Source organism: Barbus barbus (assembly GCF_936440315.1).
Source record: "Barbus barbus genome assembly, chromosome: 45".
Classification (NCBI taxonomy): Eukaryota; Metazoa; Chordata; class Actinopteri; order Cypriniformes; family Cyprinidae; genus Barbus; species Barbus barbus.
In genome coordinates this window covers 9,386,216-9,408,964 of record NC_136723.1, presented here as the reverse complement: position 1 = coordinate 9,408,964, position 22,749 = coordinate 9,386,216, and the positions used below count along the sequence as shown (strand labels likewise).

The following is a 22,749-nucleotide window of genomic DNA, read 5'->3' as shown; positions in this document are numbered from 1 at the left end:
ATGAAGTCGTTGTTTTGTTTTCTTTGTGCAGAAAAAGTGAAAAAAATAATAATTTTGGGGTGGAGTATCCCTTTAATAACCACAGGCAGTTGGGTGCCTTGGTCACAGCATTCATGCTGCAAACACGTTAAGTTATTAAAATCATGTGGGGATGCCTGAACATGCCCCTGCCATTTCTGAAGCCTTCAGGGTATTTATGGGTCCTCTAACAAAGTGGAACATGATAACATGAATAATTACATGTAACTAGGGCCTCCAGACAGGTCAGATCATTAAGAAGACACAATGCTTCAAGCTGTTGCTCTTTATTAATGAGCTTCAGGTACCAGAAGCCAACATCGGCCTCTAATGTAATTAAACTTGGTTTACTAATGTTAATGTTCAAGTACAAGTTGTCTTAATTTATATAATCTCCTCTGTTATTGTTTTTGAACTGTGGCTGTAAATCGATTAAGAATGTTAATTAAATAAATTACAAAATATGCAGATGTATTGTAACCAAATGTATCACATGAATATCAATATTTTCTTTAACGTTATATAAATACATTGCATTATTGTGGCAAGGTGTGAAGCATTTAGAGGCTTTAGAATAAACATTTAAATAAGCATTACTGATAATTCTTTTATCATAACTTGTTTGAAAATGAATATGTATTGGCGTTTAAAATAAGTAATCACTCTAAATTAATATGGTAATTTGACAGCAATATTTTATGGAGAGTGTGAATGGGAATCACCATGACAATGAGATTTGACCATGCTGTAAATTTCCGGGGATTGAATCATGACGTTGTACTTTAGTGCTTCATTAGGAAGTCCCATTAAACATCAAAGATATTTTCATCTATATGTTTGATTCTTTTTCAGTCTCTCTTCAAACAGTCGTTTTCTCTGCGTACCATAACGCATTATCATCTGAATGTTATTTAAATGAAAACACCTTGATTTCAGTGTAAAAATACTATAAGCGATCAGCATTTCCTGTTTTTCTGCACAGCCATTAATTTATCTTCTCCGGCACATCGTGTCAGCGTGGGAGGGAACTGTGCTATGATCATGTTTGCAGAGGCGAACCGTGTTAACACCAAAACTAATTCATGCTAATCAAAATAGCCGTGCTCCAGAGGTCTCGCTCAGAATACCAGGCAAACCGTCATATTTCCCCCCATGCAGTTGTTGATGTATAATAAGGTCAAGGAGAAACAAAGCCAACTCCTCCTAATCTTCATAAAGCTGGTCTGAGCTGCCGCTGCCATCCACATTTATGAGGGGAACGACTGCAGTTGCCTCGCGGCTGTTGGCTGCAGTGGCGCTCTCAGAATGTCTTCCTGCAGATGTAGCATGTCAGACACACTCACCATAGCATCTTTCTTAGGGAAAATCTGTTGGCCTCAGCATCATGTCATTAAAGATTGGTTAGTTTCCTATTTTTATTGGATAAATTAGTTGCTAACTTAGATCATCTTTGCCAAATGTGAAGTGTGTACTTTTTTCCCATGTTGGAATACTTTCTCCGTCCCGGCCTAAAATGCACAGACAGCTATAAGTAATATGTTGGATTTAATTTCCTAGAAAAAGCTTCCCGACCAGCCTGACAACAGCAGCTCTGGTTTAACCAATGGCATGTGTTTAGGGGCGGGACTGTCTTTTTGACTGACCAATGACATAAGGGTGGATTATATGACCAAAATCTTATATCAAGATACGAGTAATTTTATTTAACGATAATGATATCACAATATAGTTGATTTTTCTTGAAATGAGGTTGTTATAATATCAAAATTTTTGATGTTATCGAATAATTCTTATCATATCATATTAAACACTAATACTAGCCTATACTACAGTAGACTAAAAACTACTAGAGTACTAAATACTAGAGTAGAAAAAAATCTCTAGCTTACTGAAAACAAGTAAATAATCAATAATGAAATAAAAACAAAGGAACTGATTAGGAACAATACGACAAATAAATATAATAGATACCAATTTTTTAGGAAGTATATCATATCTGTAGTATATCAGAAATGAGAAATACTGAAGCTACTGAATGAAGGTATCAAATGTCAAAGACTAAACTGTATGAATTATATTCTTAATTATATAACGCGTTTGTTTTTTCTGTCTTTTGTTATTTGAGTAACATTGAGGACACAGACAACTGCAGGTATATAAGGCTATTGTCACTTTAATATCTATTCTATTGACAAACATCTGATCAGTTTTTAATGTTTCCAGTCATTTAAGACATAAAACAACTGTGTATAAGTGAATGCTCACCAAGATGGGCGTTTGTGGTTATCGGGAAACCTGTTTATTTATTTTGTACTGATGGTTGGGGGTTTTAGTAGCACATAAATCACTAATTTCACCTTTAATGAGAAGATAACTGAATTAAAGGTAAAAAAAAAAAAAAGTTCAGAAGAAATACTTTAAATAAACTGTGATGGAAGAAACCAATTACTGCGCTTAAAGTAGGAAGTGTGAAAATCACTCTCTTTGTACAGAAACGTGTGAACATTTCCTAAAAAGCCTTAAAGCTGATATTTAAAACCCTTTTCTTGAGGGACTAAGATGTAGCCCGTCTGCTTTTGTCTTTAATTTGTTTCTGTCAGATACCTAGAGGTCAGGATTATATCCCAAACTGTGATGGAGAGAAGGTTCTCGGATCTTGGGATATCCTCCAAGCCAAGCAAAGTGCCGGGAGACGTCAAAAGCTGCTTTTCGTATAATCTCTTTCCTTTTTTAAAGGAACGGAACTGCAGCAAATTTGTTGTATAGGACATGCAGATGAAGCAAATATTCATCCCCTGATTAAAAACTTTGCATGGTAATCAGTGCCTGAAAGAGGTCATCATTTGCATGTCAAATTATCTGACATTTTCACTGGATGCAAACATTGTTCCTGCAGCTGTTCCAAATATTAGGGCTGTGTATTCATAATGTAGATGTTTATTTTGGTCACAGACCAAAACCATAATATCATCTTTACATAAGAACAAGTGAAAGTCAAGTGCTGTTTGTACACAACAGAATCGCAACGGGTCATTTCATTTGTATTCATGTTCATTGATCGTGTGTAACTATTGATCTTTGAAGAAAAAGAGAGCATAAGTGTGTAAAATATTAATGAATGTACAACAGAAATGAGTCATTTCATGAGAACTACCAGGAAGCAGCTCTAAACGTGTCTTGTTCATACAAAAATAAAAAATCATTTCACCAGCTTTTGAGATATTTTTATGCATTTTACGCCCATGCAGGCAACCTAATTGTGATGCCTTCTAAAATATCTTGGTTTGTCCAAATTTACATTACATTTATGCATTTAGCAGATGCTTTTATCCAAAGCAACAAGAAAAATATGACTTTTTTTTTTGTAAGTTGATTACAAAATTTTAAATAAAGCAGTTATAAAAAAATTTGCTTAATATAATAAAAAATGTATTATTTTACCAAATATTTTAGTGTGCCAGTGATATTTTTTGTATCATTGATATACTATTATAGTTTTTTAAATATTTTGAATTACATCTAATTCTTATATTTTCAGTTTTCATTTTAATTTTAGGTAGTTTTTTCACATAATATGTGTGTGTACTGAGTATATTTATTATATATATATATATATATATATATATATATATAAACATATATACAGTATATATTTTGAAAATATTTAAAATACATGTATAAATTTATAGACATCATTTATATTACATATAAATATATTTAATCTATAAACATAACATATTTTTCTTAAATATATACATGCATGTGTGTGTATTTATATATACATAATACATATACACATTACACACACATATTTTATAGACAAACTTTTATTTTGGATGTGATTAATCGAGATTAATCGTTTGACAGCACTAATTATATATTGTGAATGTGATTTCACCAAGTACAACATGTTACTGGATCAACATCCTTGTTGATCCTGGAACAACACTCCAATCAACCAATCAGAATTGAGGGAAAACTTTTGCTCCTTTTATTAATCTATTTGTTCCTCGTTTGCTTAGGATAAAAACTTATTGGCTACTAAATGAATAAATAGAACTGTAAATCACAGTATTAGCTAGTAACATCGCTACAGAAATTTATGAGTATTTCTCTTTATGCTGCCTATGTAGAGCGTTCCAAATCTGTCACTTATGTGGTTCCACGCTTAGGGTGCTGGCTTAGTATCCACCTGCCTTTTTTGGCAGTATGCAGCAAGGCAACTCGGTAGGTTTTGGAACAGAGCTCTGCCACTGCTGGTCTTTAGGTTCTTGTGACAGCAACGAAACGCAGATTGATTTCCTCCGCCCCAAACTCGTCCTGCTTATCAAACAGAGTAGCGACACTGGCATGTTTATTTTGCCACAGAAGACAAAAACGATATGTGGTTTTACTGTAATATGACACGTGTCTCTATGACCATATGACAGGAATGAAGGAGTGGGCATACTGGAAGTATATTTTGAGCTGGTTGATGTCTTATCAGCAAATTTCCCTTGCAGATTCACTGGCTCCATGTAATTTAGTACCTTAGCCATATGTGTCCACTGGCGTGGAGTTGAGCAGGCATTTTCAATTCGTTCTCCATGGGAGTTGAGCGACAGGCTGACGTGGGGGATTGACAGCGCAGCTACCAGTGAGAGCATCAAAAAGCTGAGAAATGTTCAGCTTTATTCAAATGAGAAAAGAGAAATAAAGGGCGGCAGCCAGTCGCTGTGAGGTGAAGTCAGTCTGTTTCAAAAGCGCCGGAGTTTCTGGTGTATTCACTGCACAATTCAGATTTTGAAAAATCATTGCAGCTTGGTTAACAAAAGTTTCAAATGTACTCATTCAAAAGTAAAGTTTGAGCTGTAATTGTGCGTAAATATGATGACGTTATTGACCATATATTGAAAGCAATCATTGACCGTACTGAAGGCATGAGCGCTGCTGTGTGTTTTACAGACACACCTCCAAAGCTGCAGACCGCTGATGTTTTAATCAGTACTGAGCAGGTTTCTTCCACCCCAGTGGACACTTGGGGTAAGAGTTCATCTGGGTGGAACGAGGATATCTGTTATCCTTTGTGTTGAATTGTAAATATCACCAACTTATTGGCTCCTAACCAGTCGAATGTGACGAAACATAATCACATATAGTTCACTCATAGTTAAACAAAATTAAACATTTGATGAGCTGGACATAATAAAACACTTCATTGTATTTTTCTAATTTATTATATATCTATCTATCTATATACTGTATATATATATATGTGTCTGTTTGTTTATTTTTTTTCGAATTAGTTTTTAATTTTGTATTTAATTCTAAAAGTGTTTTTTATTATTGTTGTGTTATATTTCTACTTATTTTAATACTTCAAATTAATCTAAATGAAAATCGAAACATTTTGTTTTGCTAACTAGGTGAAAAAAATAAGGGTAAGTTTTTTTGTTTTTTTATTATGTTTTATTACAGTTAACATGTGTTTAATGTTATTATTATTATTAATTTTAGTGAACTGTAATAACCCTGGTGTCTATATACTCTATTTTTAATTTGCTTTAATGCCTTTGTAAGTACATAAAAATCCCCTTAATGGAAAATAGAATTATGACTAGTATAAATGTCAGTCCTTTTATCATTTCATTTTTTTTTCATCTAAAAAAAATAGTGGTGATGATTTTATGATAAGTGGAATAATCTTAACCATATTAATGGTCCTCTCAATTGCAGCTCATCATCATAATAAAGTGCTCATTACTGGATAGTTGAAAAAATTGCTAGTTGATCTGGTCTGCCAGATTTTTGCCCCTTTGTTATATCGAAACAAAACTCTTAAAGGGGTCATATGATGCAATTTAAAGTTTTCCTTTCTCTTTTGAGTGTTATAATCTGTTTATGCATAGATAAAATCCCTGAAGTTGCAATGACTAAAGTCTCAAAACCAAAGAGATGTTCTTTATATCTCGACTCGACCACGCCCTCCTAAAATAGCTCATTCAAACACGCCCCCACATGTCTACGTAACGGTGTGGGAAGATTTGCAAAACACCGCCCAAACGTACACGCAATGAAAGAAGGCAGAACTATTATTCTCGCTGTATTGTTGCTGCCGCCGGCACCATGTCCTGGAGATGCTGTGTTTCGTTGTGAAAGCGAAAGTATTTTGTTTGGGTTTCCAAAAGAGGACACAACTAGAAATCAGTGGTTAAATTGTATTTACAACACTGTTCCAGAACAGTTCAACCCAAATATTAGAGTGTGTGCAGCGCATTTTACGGAGAACTGTTTCCTGAACCTGGAAGAGTAGCCTACAATACCAGCTGTGCACAGGGGCTGTTTCTATAAAGAAGGGCAATTCCAACTTTGCATGGACAGTCTAGTGCTTCTGACTCACAGCCTGTAAGTACGTTTTCTTATTTAAAGAATTTGCCACTGACGAATCAAACGCGAGTTTTGAGCAGTGTAGAATAGTGCTTGTTGTTTGTCGTTTCTCCGATCACAAATGCAGACATGGTAATGTTTACGTGGTGCGATGCAACGCGACGCGTAAAAAGACAGTATAAGTCATTATAAACAGTAATTATGTCCCCAATGGATGCAACAAATTCCTCGTTTATAATGGGTTTTATTGTTTTTGTGTCATCACGCCGCGACACGGCATCACAATACAGCCAATCAAAGCACACCTCGCTTCTCAGAACGATGAGCTTTGTAAAAATTTACGTGTTTCAGAAAGGCGGAGCATATAGGAGCAACAATAATGTACAGTATGTGGAAAATGATGTTTTTTTAACCTTAAACCACATAAATACATTGCATTACACCAAATACACAAAATAATGTTCTTTTTAGCAACGTCATATGACCCCTTTAATTTCGGAATAGCACGCTTTTCTGTTAATTTTGTTTTTGTAGTGTTTGTAGTTTTGTTTTGCTAGTGAGATCATATTTATATGATCATCCATATCACGCCTTACTGAGGATTCCCACATCTCAGCTAGGGAAAGCTGAGGTCAAATCTTGGGAATAGACTGCGATATGCCAAGTTATTTCTATTCAATTGCTCCTCCTGTCAACTGAAGATCCCTTTGAAGCTCAGAAATCCGGCATCAAAAGTAAGAGGATGGTACGACTCTATTAAAATGCAATTTAACATGCTTTACCTCATACGGAGGCTGGAGAATCCAATCTGGCGGGACAGACACACACACACACAAACTGCCACGTTCCTTTATTGATTGTGTGAGAGTCTGTGCGATATAAAGGAAGAACATTCATTGTAAGTCCTTTATTGGCTTTGAAAATGGCTTTGAGTTGCATTCTGGTCATCCATATCAGAAATATGGCTCACAAAGATACACGCTATCGTTCCAAGACACAAGTCATAAACGCAGTGATAGAATCATTCCTCACTCTGACTGTCATTGTCATATGGAGGGTCACGGTGCCGTTGTAAACAGTTCTCTTATTAACTTTCATATGGTTCCTTTGGTGACTGTTACAGTTTGTCGATAAACAGAGCTTGCTTGCTGCAGCTTTTGCTGGAAACTGGCGTTAAAGAGCTGTGTGGAGGCTCTAAATGGTGCACAGAGCTTTTTATGCTTATCTTTTTTTCAGAATGACTTTATGTTTGCCATATTTAGAGCAGTGAGCAAAACACATTTAACATTCTAGGCTGCAAATGCACCGCTCTTGCCGTTGCCTGAAGATTTAGCATGTAGCATCTAGATGAAGTTTTTAGCATTTTATTTTTGTCCTGCATTATGCAACTAATGAGTTTCTTATAAAGTCTGCCCACAAATTCAGCAATTATAATTTAAGAAATATAATTAAAATAAGCTGTCAGTCCTTAAAAATATTTAATTACAGTTAATCTCATAATAGTTTTGCAGTTATTGTGTTAAGATATTCGGTTCTTTTTAAAGGAAAGAAAAGTAAATATAATTATTAGGTGAATCAATGTGAATCTGCAATAATTAAAAGCATGTCCTGCACTTCTCTGTTCAAAAGTTTGGGGCTGATATGGTTTTTAAATAGTTTTTAACAAAGTTTCTCATTCTCACCAAAGCTGCATTTATTTGATCAAATTTACAGAATTTTTTTATTTTATTTTGTTATTCATTGCTACCATTTAAAGTAGCTGTTTTCCATTTGAATGTATTTTAAAGTGAATATTATTCATGTGATTGCAAAGCTGAATTTTCAGTCTTCAGTGTCACATGATCCTTCAGAAATCATTCTTATATACTGATTTGCTGCTCAAGAAACACTTTTTGTCATTATAAATAATGAAAAGAGTTGTGCTGCTTAATTTTTTGTGACTGTGCTATTTTTTCAGCATTTATTAATAAGTTCAAAAAACAGCTTCTGTATCTTTTGTAACATTATACACGCATTCAATGTCACTTTTTAATAAATGCAATGCATCCTTATTAAAAAAGTTGTGACAATATTGTATGTTAAGATGTTGTTGTTGTTGGTCTACAGTCCTCTATTTCTACGAACGACAATATCGAGCTCTGATAATTAGCTAAATTTCACTATACAAATATTAACATTTGCTCAGCATGGTGTCTGGGTTTGATTTAGAATTTAACTGTAATGTATTTTTGGACTAAACCTTGTATATGGCTGTGCGTAGGTCAGATATGACATTTGCAGACAGACTGCATTTTAACTGTATGTCTGTTAAAAGCTAATTTTGTCTTTTAGCGTGTAGATTAGCTTTAAAGCTAACTGACGTGGACTAAAAGCCACGCAAAACATGGGGTATTTAAGAGCATATTTCTCTCAGATTCTTGAATTGCGTTGTTTAGCCTCTGTGTGGCAAACTGGAGAAAATTGTGAACTTGACCTTAATAATGTTTGTAGAAAAAAAAGAAAACAATCAGAAGAGAATGGGTCTCTCTCTATCACATACAAAGAGGACGTACACTTAAACTGATGTTAAATGAATTATTTATAGCCAAGTGTCTCTGGAGGAACATGTCTTTAGTGACTAAAACAGGATAAAACGGTGGTACTGCATGGCTTTGTTAGTACCAGCTCAGACGGTGACGGCAACCTTTGTTGTAAAATGCAAAACCAAACCTCTGTCAAAATAACATCTGTATTCAATAGCAGAACAGAACGTGTCAAACGACTTGGTATTTTTCTGATCATACCATCAGTGCCACCTATTATTACATTTACTGAGAACATCATTTTTGAGTGCCTAATGATTATGCTAATTGTTTAAAGCAGCGTGCTCATACACTGTGTGTTTTGTTTTGTAAGGTTTCACGAAAGGAGATATCATGCGTACGCCGCCTGAAGGCATTTATTGAATTCATTTTCAACAGAAGCATTTCATTGTGGATCTTCATTTACAGTGGAGGGAATTAGTTAATGGCCTCTAAAGGACTTTATTCTATCGTTACGGTAGTCAAGTCAAACATATTTTGCCGGCCATCATCGAGGCAAAAGTGCAGGATGCTCTCCAGAGATTGGAGACATTATACTGAACTGACCTTTAACTTAATTGACCTTTATGTTGCAGGACAATTTTTATATTATGAGCTGTGGTTTTGTGAGGAAAAGCTTGTAAAGGTATTGGAGGGATTCGTGGTTCTGGACTCAAAATAGTATGTGTGAATCCTCAGTATGCCTGTGCCGAAAGCAACAGCTCAACAATCTTGATTCCTCTAAGATACCCCCCCAACAAACTGGATTTCTCTTCATGTGAATATACATATTAATGTATTCTTCAAGGTTGTTTTTAATAAATGGGTGTCCACACTGCTGTTCACTACTGGCTCAGTAAGATCGGAAGACTATTACTTTATTATTTGATTATTTGATCACAATTACGGATTTAAAAAAAAAAATTATTTGCACTTTTTTTTTTTTTTTTTATTCTTGTGTTGGCAAAGCTGAATTTTCACCTTCAATACTCCAATCTGCAGTGTCATAATTCTTTAGAAATCATTCTAATATTCAGATTTGGTGCTCAAGAAACATTTCTTCTTATCAACATTGGAATCAGTTGTGCTGCTTCATATTTAGCATTTATTTAAAATTAAGAAACATTATAAATGTGTTATTGTTACCTTTGATCAGTTTACTTACTAAATAAAAGTATTAATTTCTTTAAAAAAAAAAAAAAAACATGACTGAAGTGCATTGAAGTGAAGTGTACTACTTGTATCTAAATTATAGATACATTCTTAATTATTATGTTTGTGATTGCATTTAATATACAAATGCTGTAATGCAGCTGCTCGTAATTGTTTTCAACTTATTTCAATATGAATTATGGAGTATTCTCTCTCTTGTTTTAATTAATGAATCAAAATGTATCAAATTTAATGCATTCAGCTTAACTGAGAAGTTTGTTGAAAAAAAATCATTGTTTTTGTGACAGAGAAATATATATTTTAATAAATTACATCAATTTATACATATGTTTAAAAGTATGCCCCCTCTTTAAGTAGCTTCAGTGTTGCTATCTACAAACTAATGACAAAAAGTAGCTAACTACAGTGTGAAGATGCTTAATGTCTTTGTAAATATATAGAGTAACTATCAGAATTTTTCAGTAGCTTGACTGCAATTTACTATGTTAAAAAGCAATAGTAGCATACTTTTTTAAAATAGTTTTAAAGTAGTTTCCTCAAAACACTTCTAATCTAACACCCCAAAAAACATTTGATTGGTTATTTGCAAACACATTCTCTGTGATTGTTGTAGTAAATGTTTAACACTCCTTTTGAAAAGTAGACCATAATTTGCTCTCCTGAAGAGAGGATGTCGACACCCTTTACCGCTATTCCCCGTAGGGTAACTAAATAAGGTATTTGTGACATCTTTAGATTTGCTGAGTTGTAGACTTTTTGAGATCTGCAAGGCCTGAATTGTGGCTTGCTCTGCAGTCTGTTTAAATTGTGTTCAAACTGCAAAGGCAATCAATAAATCAACCCTGTGAAATGTGTCTAGTTCAATTTTTCTGCCCCAAATAGAAATAGTACCCAAGAAATATTTTACTGATTTTTTTCTGTGATATTTATTTGAAATTTTCCAAATCAAATCGAGCACAAAATAACACACAAACATATGAATCATTTGAAAGAGAGGTAACTGGTTGAGAATTATCTGTGATATTATAGAAAATGTGCTTAATCGTACTTACTGTGTTTGAGTTATTAATGTTACATTTATTGAATGCTACATTTATGCTCTGTGGAAAAGACCATTGATTTATTAATTATGACAGTGTGTATTCACGATAAAGAGACTGAGTATCATGTGTCATTATCTACAAGGGACATTTATAATCAAAACATATACCTATATTTACTGTATTTATTTTTAGATATTAATCATTTCGGTGTTTTACAGTTCCTCCAAAGATTGTGAACCTGTCGAAGGACCTTGTGGTGAATGAAGGCTCCAACGTGACTTTAATGTGCCTGGCTAACGGAAAACCAGAACCTGCCATTGGCTGGAGGATGTTATCACCTTCAGGTAAGATGCATATCATGCTTCTATATGGAGAAAATATTTACCATAATCAGTGAAAAGTAAGCAAATCTTTAGTCAATAGCTTTTGCCTTCAAAATGAAACCGCAGTCCTCAATATCGGTCCAGTACTGCTGATGTATTTTCCCATTACAAAGAACAGTGCACTTTTTTCCTTGATGATTTAGCAAAGTACTGCATCCCACTGACATATTAAGCATGGGTAAGATAATATATCAGGCGTCTTTTTCACTGAGAGCTCTGTGTGTAAGTGTATTTTGACTGTGTGGATGTGTGTGTTTGTGTATACAAGCTGAGTGGTCCATTTTGCTTATCTTCAGACCACATGAACAAATCAGCTCCATTTGGGCCTGTCTACAGCTCTGTTCTGCCGTGCACCATTTCACTTAATCAGGGAAAAACTGCATTTTAATGCGCTATGATTCATGGGGTGCAATTGGACTGCTGTACCTGCTCATGCACCCCGCACACCCCCCATTTTCTTCCTTTGTGTTGTTACAAGGATCAGGTAATTGAAATGTTAATGTGACACAGAAGTGACTGCTCTGGTTTTTTTTTTTTTTTTTTTTTTGGATATAAGTGAAAGAGTTTCAGATGGGATTCCATTATGATAATGGCACAGTTGTATGCTAAGATTTTCAACTGCTTTTAGGAATAAAAGATCAACTTTCAGAGCGAATTTAGTCAACTCAGAGTCTTGTTGGACCACAGGATCTGCCTGTTTTTTCCCAAATCATTTGGCAGGTGGACACATTTATATACAAACCCGATTCCAAAAAAGTTGGGACACTGTACAAATTGTGAATAAAAACAGAATGCAATGATGTGGAAGTTTCAAATTTCAATATTTTATTCAGAATACAACATAGATGACATATCAAATGTTTAAACTGAGAAAATTTATCATTTTAAGGGAAAAATAAGTAAAATTTCATGGCATCAACACATCTCAAAAAAGTTTGGACAAGGCCATGTTTACCACTGTGTGGCATCCCCTCTTCTTTTTATAACAGTCTGCAAACGTCTGGGGACTGAGGAGACAAGTTGCTCAAGTTTAGGAATAGGAATGTTGTCCCATTCTTGTCTAATACAGGCTTCTAGTTGCTCAACTGTCTTAGGTCTTCTTTGTTGCATCTTCCTCTTTATGATGTGCCAAATGTTTTCTATGGGTGAAAGATCTGGACTGTAGGCTGGCCATTTCAGTACCCGGATCATCCTTCTACGCAGCCATGATGTTGTAATTGATGACATGGCGTCCCAATTTTCCAAAAAGAACTTCAAATTTTGATTCATCTGTCCACAGAACAGTTTTCCACTTTGCCACAGTCCATTTTAAATAAGCCTTGGCCCAGAGAAAACGCCTGCGCTTCTGGATCATGTTTAGATATGGCTTCTTTTTTGACCTATAGAGTTTTAGCCGGCAACGGCGAATGGCACGGTGGATTGGGTTCACCGACAATGTTTTCTGGAAGTATTCCTGAGCCCATGTTGTGATTTCCATTACAGTAGCATTCCTTTATGTGAAGCAGTGCCGTCTAAGGGCCCGAAGATCACGGGCATCCAGTATGGTTTTCCGGCCTTGACCCTTACGCACAGAGATTGTTCCAGATTCTCTGAATCTTTGGATGATATTATGCACTGTAGATGATGATAACTTCAAACTCTTTGCAATTTTTCTCTGAGAAACTCCTTTCTGATATTGCTCCACTATTTTTCGCCGCAGCATTGGGGGAATTGGTGATCCTCTTGCCATCTTGACTTCTAAGAGACACTGCCACTCTGAGAGGCTCTTTTTATACCCAATCATGTTGCCAATTGACCTAATAAATTGCAAATTGGTCCTCCAGCTGTTCCTTATATGTACGTTTAACTTTTCCGGCCTCTTATTGCTACCTGTCCCAACTTTTTTGGAATGTATAGCTCTCATGAAATCCAAAATGAGCCAATATTTGGCATGACATTTCAAAATGTCTCACTTTCAACATTTGATATGTTATCTATATTCTATTGTGAATAAAATATAAGTTTATGAGATTTGTAAATTATTGCATTCCTTTTTTATTCGTAATTTGTACAGTGTCCCAACTTTTTTGGAATCGGGTTTGTACTTCCGGATTTCACCAGATTTCTTAAAAGGACAGTTCAGTTTAAATTGTAAAATCTGTAATGATTTCCTTACCCCTGTATGAACAGAAAAGAAGATATTTTGAGGAAAAACAAAAAAGGTTTTTTTTGTGGTCCATACAATGAAAGTCAGTGGAGTCCAAAGTTGTTTTGTACCCCACTGGTTTCATTGTATGGCCAAATACTGAACCATTGCTAAACAGGATTAATATATAAATATGTAATATATAAATATTTGCTGTGCATTGTCCTCTCAATAACAAAATTAATGAATAAGGTGTAACATATATTAGGGGTGTAACGGTTCACAAAATTCACGGTTTGGTTCGATACGGTGCGTTCGATACAGGGGTAATTGGTTACGTCGCAATGTTGGAAATATTTCTGTTTTAAATCATGAAGGTGAGCCAATGGTTATCGCACAAGCAACGTGCATACTTTGCCCAAGAGTTATACTGGTGAACGTCTTAATCTCAGTCAATTCACTATGTAGAACGTGAAAGTAAATATGGCATGATGGAGCTTTTGCCATGTGACAACGCATATTCTCTCAGAGACGACGAGAGACGAATCTACTTCGACATATGCTGATAACGGTAGCCTATATAGCTAACTGTTTTAATTTATTCCCTTAATATTTCTCTTGTGGCCTGTACATAGTGAAAAAAAGCCAAGAAACGTATTTCGTGTTAAATAGGTTTTTAAATAGGTGTTTTTGAAAGTCAGTGCTTGAAATAAAAGCATTTTTTTTATTGATGTCTGCAGTGTTAATATTTTAATTATAGGCCTATAATTCATTGTGTAATAGACCTGCTTTAAAATAAAAAAAAATTAAAAACATTTTAACTGAGGAGTAAATCAAAAGACTTAATATTTTGTTATCCTTGTAGCGCGTCAGTTGTGTGGTAATTATTGCGGGGCTAATTAATGATAATTTAATTTAATAAAAGTAACTTAATAATAATAGGTCTAATAAAAATAAGAATGTAACAGGCCTACATTAATTGGAAATGCCAAATCCTCTTAATATTGCCAATAATTGATGTTTTTGACAATATCACTGGTTATCGTCGATACAAGATCATCGTCTTTCGTCGCACCCCAGCAAGGGGAGGTTATCGCGGGGCAGACAGCATGTTGCCTCTTATGTCGTTTGGGCTGCGTTGTTGAGCGCAGTGGCACTGAGAACATTATATTACACACACTTTATGTTCTTTTATTTTCCAAACGCAATAGGATTAGTCCAAAGAATCATTCGGTTTGTAATGCGTACAGAACCGAAAGCATCGTACCGAACGTTTCAATACGAATACGTGTATCATTACACCCTTAATATATATATATATATATATATATATATATATATATATATATAAAACATTTAACAAGGAAAAATTATCTGGAGTTGATTGATAATTTATAAGACCAGGAAGATACATGAAGGAAGTAAGTAGGTTCATTTTGGTTTTATGTTGACTCTAAAACTAATCAAAAATGCAGACATGGCTCAAATTAGTCTCTGAAATGGTGGGGTGTGTTGGTGTTGTTAACATTACAACACTAATAATCGCTGTGGTTTTGTGCCGTTTGATCAATTTAACACTTCATTGGCTCACAGATCTGATTTGCTTTTGTTAAAGCATGCCATAATTTTTTAAAGAGCTGGCAACCAGGAATCTTGATGAGGATGGAATCAGTCGGAAGCTATCCAAACGACATGTGAAACTTAATTAAGACACAGACCCCTTGTGATAAGATCTTAATATCTCGATAGCACTAGGATTTGTTGTCTTGTAGAGATTTATTTATTTAAAAAAATTGCATTAGACAGACAAGAGAGCCTGTTGATGTCAGGCGCACCTGCTCCCTTGAGTATTCACCGTACTACAGTCATTTAGATTTACCGTTTCCACATTGTTTCAATAAAGGGCTGAAATAAGTCTGCCAGTCACACTTAGTTATGTAAGTACACATCTCCGACCTTTAAATGGTACTTCGCTCAAAGCCACACTGCTCTTTCTCTGGACTCTCTATATAAACTGAGAGATTTCATGATGTTACGCCATATCTCCAGTCTCACATCGCTCTCTTGTAAGTTTTCTCTAGATTACGATCATACCGAGCCCTTACTTTATCTAGATCCTAATCTAAAGAGGGCAGCTAGGCCTGCTATCATCCATTCTCATTAAAGAAACATGCAACAGCAATGTTATTTGTGCTTTAATGACGTTCTAGAGTTCAACTTCACAACTAACAGCAATATATCGCGATTTTGTTATGGAGAAAAGGTTGATGGATCATTTAAGGTATAGTTCACCCAAAATAGTGTTTTGAGCATAAATTTAACAATACCAATTTAACTGAGTTTTTCCAGGCTAATTTGTTATCGTTTGTATCAATAGTTTCAGATAACCAGCCCTGAAATTGCATATGAAAACTTAAGCCCACATAGTGAAGTTATGTTTCTTGTCACTCAGACAGGCTACTCCTGTCAAATAAGGTGTTTTTTGTCTAGAATAAAATGCAAACTGGATCATATTTTATTTTGATATTCAAAAGTATGACTATATAAGATAGCAGGCAAAACTAATCTGGAACTAATCTACAAAACGCTATTTTAAATTCACCATCTAGAACTATCGGACTGTCCTAGACCTCTAGCTAAAGTAGCTCAGCCCAGTATGAGTGTAAAGTACTGCAGCAAAGCAGAGAGCAAGGAACTAATACTGCAGAGCTGTTGTACACACATACACACACAAAACCCCAGAGAGAAGGAAAGCAGAGTTGGGCAAGGTGCTGAATCAATCCAGGCACAGCTGAATGTGTCATCTTACGAGCGACAGGTTCTCTGTCTGATCCCTCCAGAGCAGCGGGGCAGGAACGCCATTACCGCACCACCTGATTTCCTCCCACTTCTGTTCTGAACGTGAACCAAACACCAGATCTGCCTAGGGATATCCTCTGTCACATGATATCCCATTAGCCCCTTTTGGCGCATGATACAATGGGTAGTTTGATTACGGCTATGATGAGATTTATATCCAGGTAAGTGCCGCATTGTCTGTTGAAGAAGAATAATTTGTTTATTAATTTAGAAAACAAAAGGTCTATTAACTGACATAAAAATACAGACTTGACTAGTGCAAAACCTTTAATGCATTGTCTGCTTGAGGAAAACAAACACAAAGAGTGTGAGTCACACATATGCCCTGCAGATATTTATTGGCTTTATTCAGCTGAGATTCTTGTCAGCAAAGATAATGCAGTTTGACAGGCCTGCTTTGATTCCAGCCATCAAATATCTTCAGTCATTGAGTCTTGCAGACTCAATGCAAATGTGTTTGCACTACATTTGTATTCAGTATATCAGTGCAAAAACACACCCACAATCAAGTTGAATAACCTTCTAAATGTGCTGAAATATCTTAATTAGGTTGTTGTTATTCTCTCTGGCTTAAATGCATGTGTAAAATTGGGTGTTTTGGTAAATTCAGCTCTTGAATGGAGACTTGATGGAACAACGGGCCGTATTTGATTTGAGAGACAGACAATACAAGCTAGAATGCGAATGAAAAGATAAACACACAGCAGAGTACATTAGCATGGGGTAGTTTGCTTTTCCACAAAGTAGTTCACAGATCCGCATCTTTTTAAAGCCCCGAGGCCATTGCTCAGGAGAGAGAAACACCATAACCAGATCCGACCAGAGTAATATCAATCTATAACCCCACTCCAAATGCATTCATTTCACTCTGTGTTTCTGTCATCCAAAAAAAAAACCCTCTCGAAAATAACTAGAGTCAGCACAGAACCGAGTAGGGGAGGGTGAGAGAAGAATAGTGTGCGAGATCGGCAGAGTAGAACTGTATTAGCAGTTAGGGCTAGTGCTCAGAGGATCATTTGGTTCCTGAAATGAGCCGCCGGACCCAAGCACACAGCAGCCTCATTACATAGATGGTTATAAACAGGATTAATGCAATCACAGCTCAATAAAAACCTCAAGCAATGTGCTCCACACAGTGTGCTCTTCACTGAGCCAAAACCCTAATTCGCACTGATCTAATAGGAGTGTTCGCTCCTGAGACACAGACACTCATTAAAAACAATGTTTATTAAAGTCGATTAAACAGCAGCAATGATAAATAGCTAAATTATTGACCCTATTCCTCACCCAAAGGTAAAACAACACAGTAACACAATAACAACCCGTTTACTGTTTCCATACCCACAATGCAACTCACATGCCGCTTGCTCTGATCTTTAGACCACTGGATTTTACAGAGAGAGAGAGAGAAATAGGGGATTGGGTGAATATCCCTTTTTGAGGAATGAAAAAATCAGTAAATAAGCCTTCCCACCAAAGGGTTTGCTCTGATCATATAAAAGAAAGACCATGCCTGCAAATGATTAATTCAAGTGTGTAATATGTCTATTAAAAAGCCTCAGGGGATAATAACATTAATATATCATCTTTATAGTTTCTTTTAAGCATAAACGAACTGTTTCTTTGAGCATGGAAGGCAGAACATTGCCTGTTATCCACATCCTCCACAAATACTGAAGGATGTGAAGTAGTTTGAGAAAGGCCACTAGTGCAATGCAAATAAAATTGTTTCTAAATTATTTATTTTTTTTCTTTTTCAGTAAATTACATGCAATTATCTTTAAAGTAAGATCAATTTACTTGAGAAGCAAAATTGTGTAAGATAACTAATATTCAAATTTTCTTAAATTAAGTTAATTTTCAATTATCATTGGCATTTTTTAACGGTTTAGATGGAAGTCGTGGCAAAATGCATTTACATAAAAAGCGCTGAAATGTGATTTTAAGGCCATTAGCGGCACAGTTTATGATGGGAAATTGACGTAATTTTGTAGAAAATGTCAAATGAGAGTACTGCACCTTTATGCATTTTCAGATTAGCCAAAATATTTTGTATATGAACTCACTGGGTTCAGTGGATATTGACAGACATTCCAGTTCTGTGGAAATGTGCAGTTCTGCAGGCACAAATTTTGAGATTCTGTGTGACTCTGGCTATTAGCAATCTGAATTATTGATCAAGCCCAAAGTCTACAACAACTAAGAACTGAAACTTAGTACGAGACCAGTTGTTTTTGCTAAAATCATGAATATTATAGTGAGCTCTTTTGTTGTATTGCTAGAACAGTATGTGCTTTTCCCAGAAACCTTTGCATAATCTTAAGCTTCAGAACACCAGTGATTTATGTTGTTTCTAGAAATTGTATTCAATTAAATTCAAACTGTAAAGATACTTTTCCAATGATGCAGTTATACTTTACATTAGTGTTTTTTCCAGTATAAATATTCAAACATCCATAAAATAAGAGAAATTTACTTGAGAAGCAAAATTGCACAATATACTGTATTACTATTTGAAGTATTTTCATACCATATACAGTGGTGGCCAAAATTGTTAGAAAATTGTCAATGCAGATGGTTGCTATGAGCACAGCAAATATCAGATGAAATGAGTCGTACTGTTTTTATCCACTTTTAACTTTAATATTTGGTATGTCCACCTTTTGCAGCAATTATAGCAGAATATATCTCTGGCACAGTGTCGATATATTTCCTGAAAACTTCAACACTAATGTCATCCCATGCCTTCTGCAACTCAAGCCAAAGGCTTTCCTTTGAATGTACAATAGATCTGTCCAGTTTATTTTCCAACTCGCCCAAAATTTGCTCGATGGTGTCGAGGTCCAGACTTTTTGAAGGGGGCCAGTCCATTATTTTCAATGTTCCAGCAGATTCCTTCCATTGCAGGTAGTTCTGGCAATAGTTTGTTATATCAAAAACAACTGAAACCTCTTAAATATGCCAAGTGTTCTAACAATTTTGGCCGCCTGTATTTTTTTCTTGTTACATACATGTAATTAAATATAGTGATGTTTATGCTTAACCCTATGGGGTCGACGCCCGCGGTGGCATGTCTTGTGGTAGATTTTCCTGATAAGGCCGAAATGAGCTTGATTACTCTGCCATTTTTGATCGTACAGATAAGAGCAATACACCATTTGAATCTGTAAGGGGTCTACTTTTATTTGTATATACTCATAATAACAACTAAACTTTGTGCTTTTGTAAAATAAAGAAAACAAACAGGGTGCGTTCCCAGTCTTCACTCTCTCCACGAACTGCTTTTTGAAACGCGCAAGTATTATAACTTAGGGGTTGCACCGATTAGTCGACTTCAGTGCTCTGCCATGACGCTTTAAGCTTGACGTCGACTAGTCACTGGTCCTATAGAGGGCGCAAGAGGATAAGAAATCCACATTTACGCTCTGCTTCCAAACAGTTCAAATTACAAATTAATTCATACTCTGAAAGCGTTCCAAAAGACGTGTGATTATATTACTGGATGCTCGAAATTGAATGGGAGAATGCACGTTTTAAACAGCTTATTGTAAAGGTAAATTAATCGCCATTCTAATCTAATGCGCTGCTGCACTGTAACGCACACACATAGGCTTCAGACAGTAGCACGTACAATACATCACGCACAGATCGCGTGCACAGAATCATTTAGCGCGGAAATGTATTGTCAACACTGTTCTGTGATTTCTCAATAAAATAGCTTAGAAACTGAAAAGTTCAAGCATATATTTCTTAATAACTAAATCCCACAGCTTCCCTACTAGTAGAGAGACGCTGTCAGGTAGAATTAATTCACACACGCAATCGCTCTCACTAATGAATTCATTCATATGAATGTAATCTTTACTGTGCTACTTATCTGTATTTGATTAAGAACGAGCAGAAATCTGTGAGAAATATAACGACCAAAGATGAAAGAACAGATAAAAATACGCTGTTATAGGAGCAATAGAGCAGTCCTGTGTCATATGCCATAGAGTTGCACAAGGCAGGGGCGTAGCCATCATTTCAGAAGTGAGGGGGATAGAAATGTTATTTATATATATATATATATATATATATATATATATATATATATATATATATATATATATATATAATGTTTTTTTAATAAGTCTCTTCTGCTCACCAAGCCTGCATTTATTTCATCCAAAATACAGTTTTTCTATGTACAACTGCTTTCTATTTGAATATATTGGAAAATGTCATTTATTTCTGTGATCAAAGCTGAATTTTCAGCATCATTACTCCAGGCTTCAGAGTCACACGATCCTTCAGAAATCATTCTAATATGCTCAACAAACCTTTTTTAATTATTAATATTATTATTTAAAACAGTTGAGTGTGGAGTCAGTATTATTATTATTTTATTTGATTTATTTTGGAAAATAAATTAAATAAATTAATAGTTTTATTTAGCAAGGATGGTGTAAATTGATCAAATGTGATGATAAAGACATTTATAATGTTACAAAAGATTTCTATTTCAGATAAATGTTGTTCTTCTGAACTTACTATTCATCAAAGAAACCTTGAAAAAAATCTACTCAGCTGTCTTCAACATCATCATAATAATAAATGTTTTTTTTTTTTTTTTTTTTTAAAGCAGCAAATCAGAATATTAGAATGATTTCTGAAAGATTGTGTGACTGGAGTAATTTACATTTGAAAATATATTCAAATAGAAAAGTTATTTTAAATAGTGAAAATATTTCTAAATTGTACTGTTTTGCTGTAGGCCTACTTTGGATCAAATAAATCCAGGCTTTCTGAGCAGAAGAGACTTATTTAAGACTTCTCTCAGCTCCAGGCTTATTTGTTCATTAATGACGTCGTCAGCAACTAGTCAACTTCGACTCGACTTTCATCACATAAAAGTCGACTTTAAAAAATCTGAAGTCGTTCATATCTATTAACTATTATATAAGATTTGATATGCAAATATTTTGAAAAATGTCTCAGGGTTATTTTGTTTGTTTTGCTTTTCCTTGTCCATACGTTTAAAGGCAATAGAGTGCAACGTTGTTTTGGACCCCATTCACTTTTATTTATAGTAGTCAACATTTGAAGTTGATCAAAAAAGTTAATCAAAGTTGTCCTAAGACAAGAATGCCTTTTGCTTTTAGGTTTTAGGACAACTTTGATGAAAGGTTTTGAGCCACTTCAAATGTTGACTATTATAGTTAACCAAAAAAAAACACATTTTTGGGCCAACTTACACCTTCAACTTTACAGTCCTGCTGTATCACATTTGATTGATTGGAAAATGGATCGAAACTGTCTTTTGTTTATTTATTCATTTATTCATCTGATAGTTTAATAACTTAAAATGTTATTCTGTTTGTGAATATCTGCTTTCATTTCTACTTAGGGCTTCAGCCAAAACTAACTAAATCTTTTGGATAAGATATGATGTCACTAACAGAAAAATGTTCAGAATGTAATTAGTTCTATACAAAAGTGTTTGTGTACTTTGGATTGCAAATGGAGATTTGAAGAAGCTGTTGTCATTTTTGTGTGCAGTATTCATCAGTGAGAATGCCATCTGAGGATGCGGCTGTGGATGGCAGCCTGCTTTATTTCTGTGGCTTTGGTTTCTCCATTAATAGAGTTGTTTGGCGCTTTTTCTATTTTTTATGACACCCGGTGCGATACTTGTACCATTTCAGCTCAAGAGGCAGTTGATTTTAACTTGTGATAATATCACAAATCAAACCCTGGGCACACTATTGACTAACACTTATAATGCCATCGGGGGTCATGAATATACAATAGCGGTTGCATTATGTAAGACATCCATAATGAATGTGCTTCAGGAGTGTATTGATGAAGAAAAAAACCTGAGATGTCAGTCTTCAAGTACTTCGCGTTGATACAATCCTCCATGGCAGCCGTGAAACCCAAAGCCCCTGATGGAAATAAACGGTCCCATTTTGTCAATCTTCACTTTGATGGAAGACAGTCCACAATACACCTGATGCCAAAGCACCACATTTCCTTTCTGCTGGACCAGGTATCAAACAGCAATGTTTTGCTTTTCATAAAGCTTACAACATCAACAACATGCACTTTTCAGTGGGAAGCATCTTCAATGAAGAAGAAACTCTCCTTCTGTGGCTCAATTTGCAAATTGGTTAGTTTTGAAGGTGTAGTTGATTTTTTGAATATAAACCGGAATCTTTTTAAACAATGCAACAATAAAA

At 35.1% G+C, this 22,749-nt stretch overlaps 1 protein-coding gene across 8 annotated transcripts in view; it reads left to right on the top strand.

Moving 5' to 3' along the window:
- Positions 1-22,749, top strand: part of LOC306864223 (neurotrimin-like) — a gene marked incomplete at its 5' end in the record, with an annotated part of 340,634 nt that overhangs the window by 306,837 nt on the left and 11,048 nt on the right. For all 8 annotated transcript variants that reach the window (XM_079408069.1, XM_079408066.1, XM_079408062.1 and 5 more), the window contains one exon: positions 11,380-11,505. In XM_079408069.1, the coding sequence (XP_079264195.1) occupies positions 11,380-11,505 (126 nt within the window). The remainder of the gene's footprint in view (positions 1-11,379; positions 11,506-22,749) is intronic.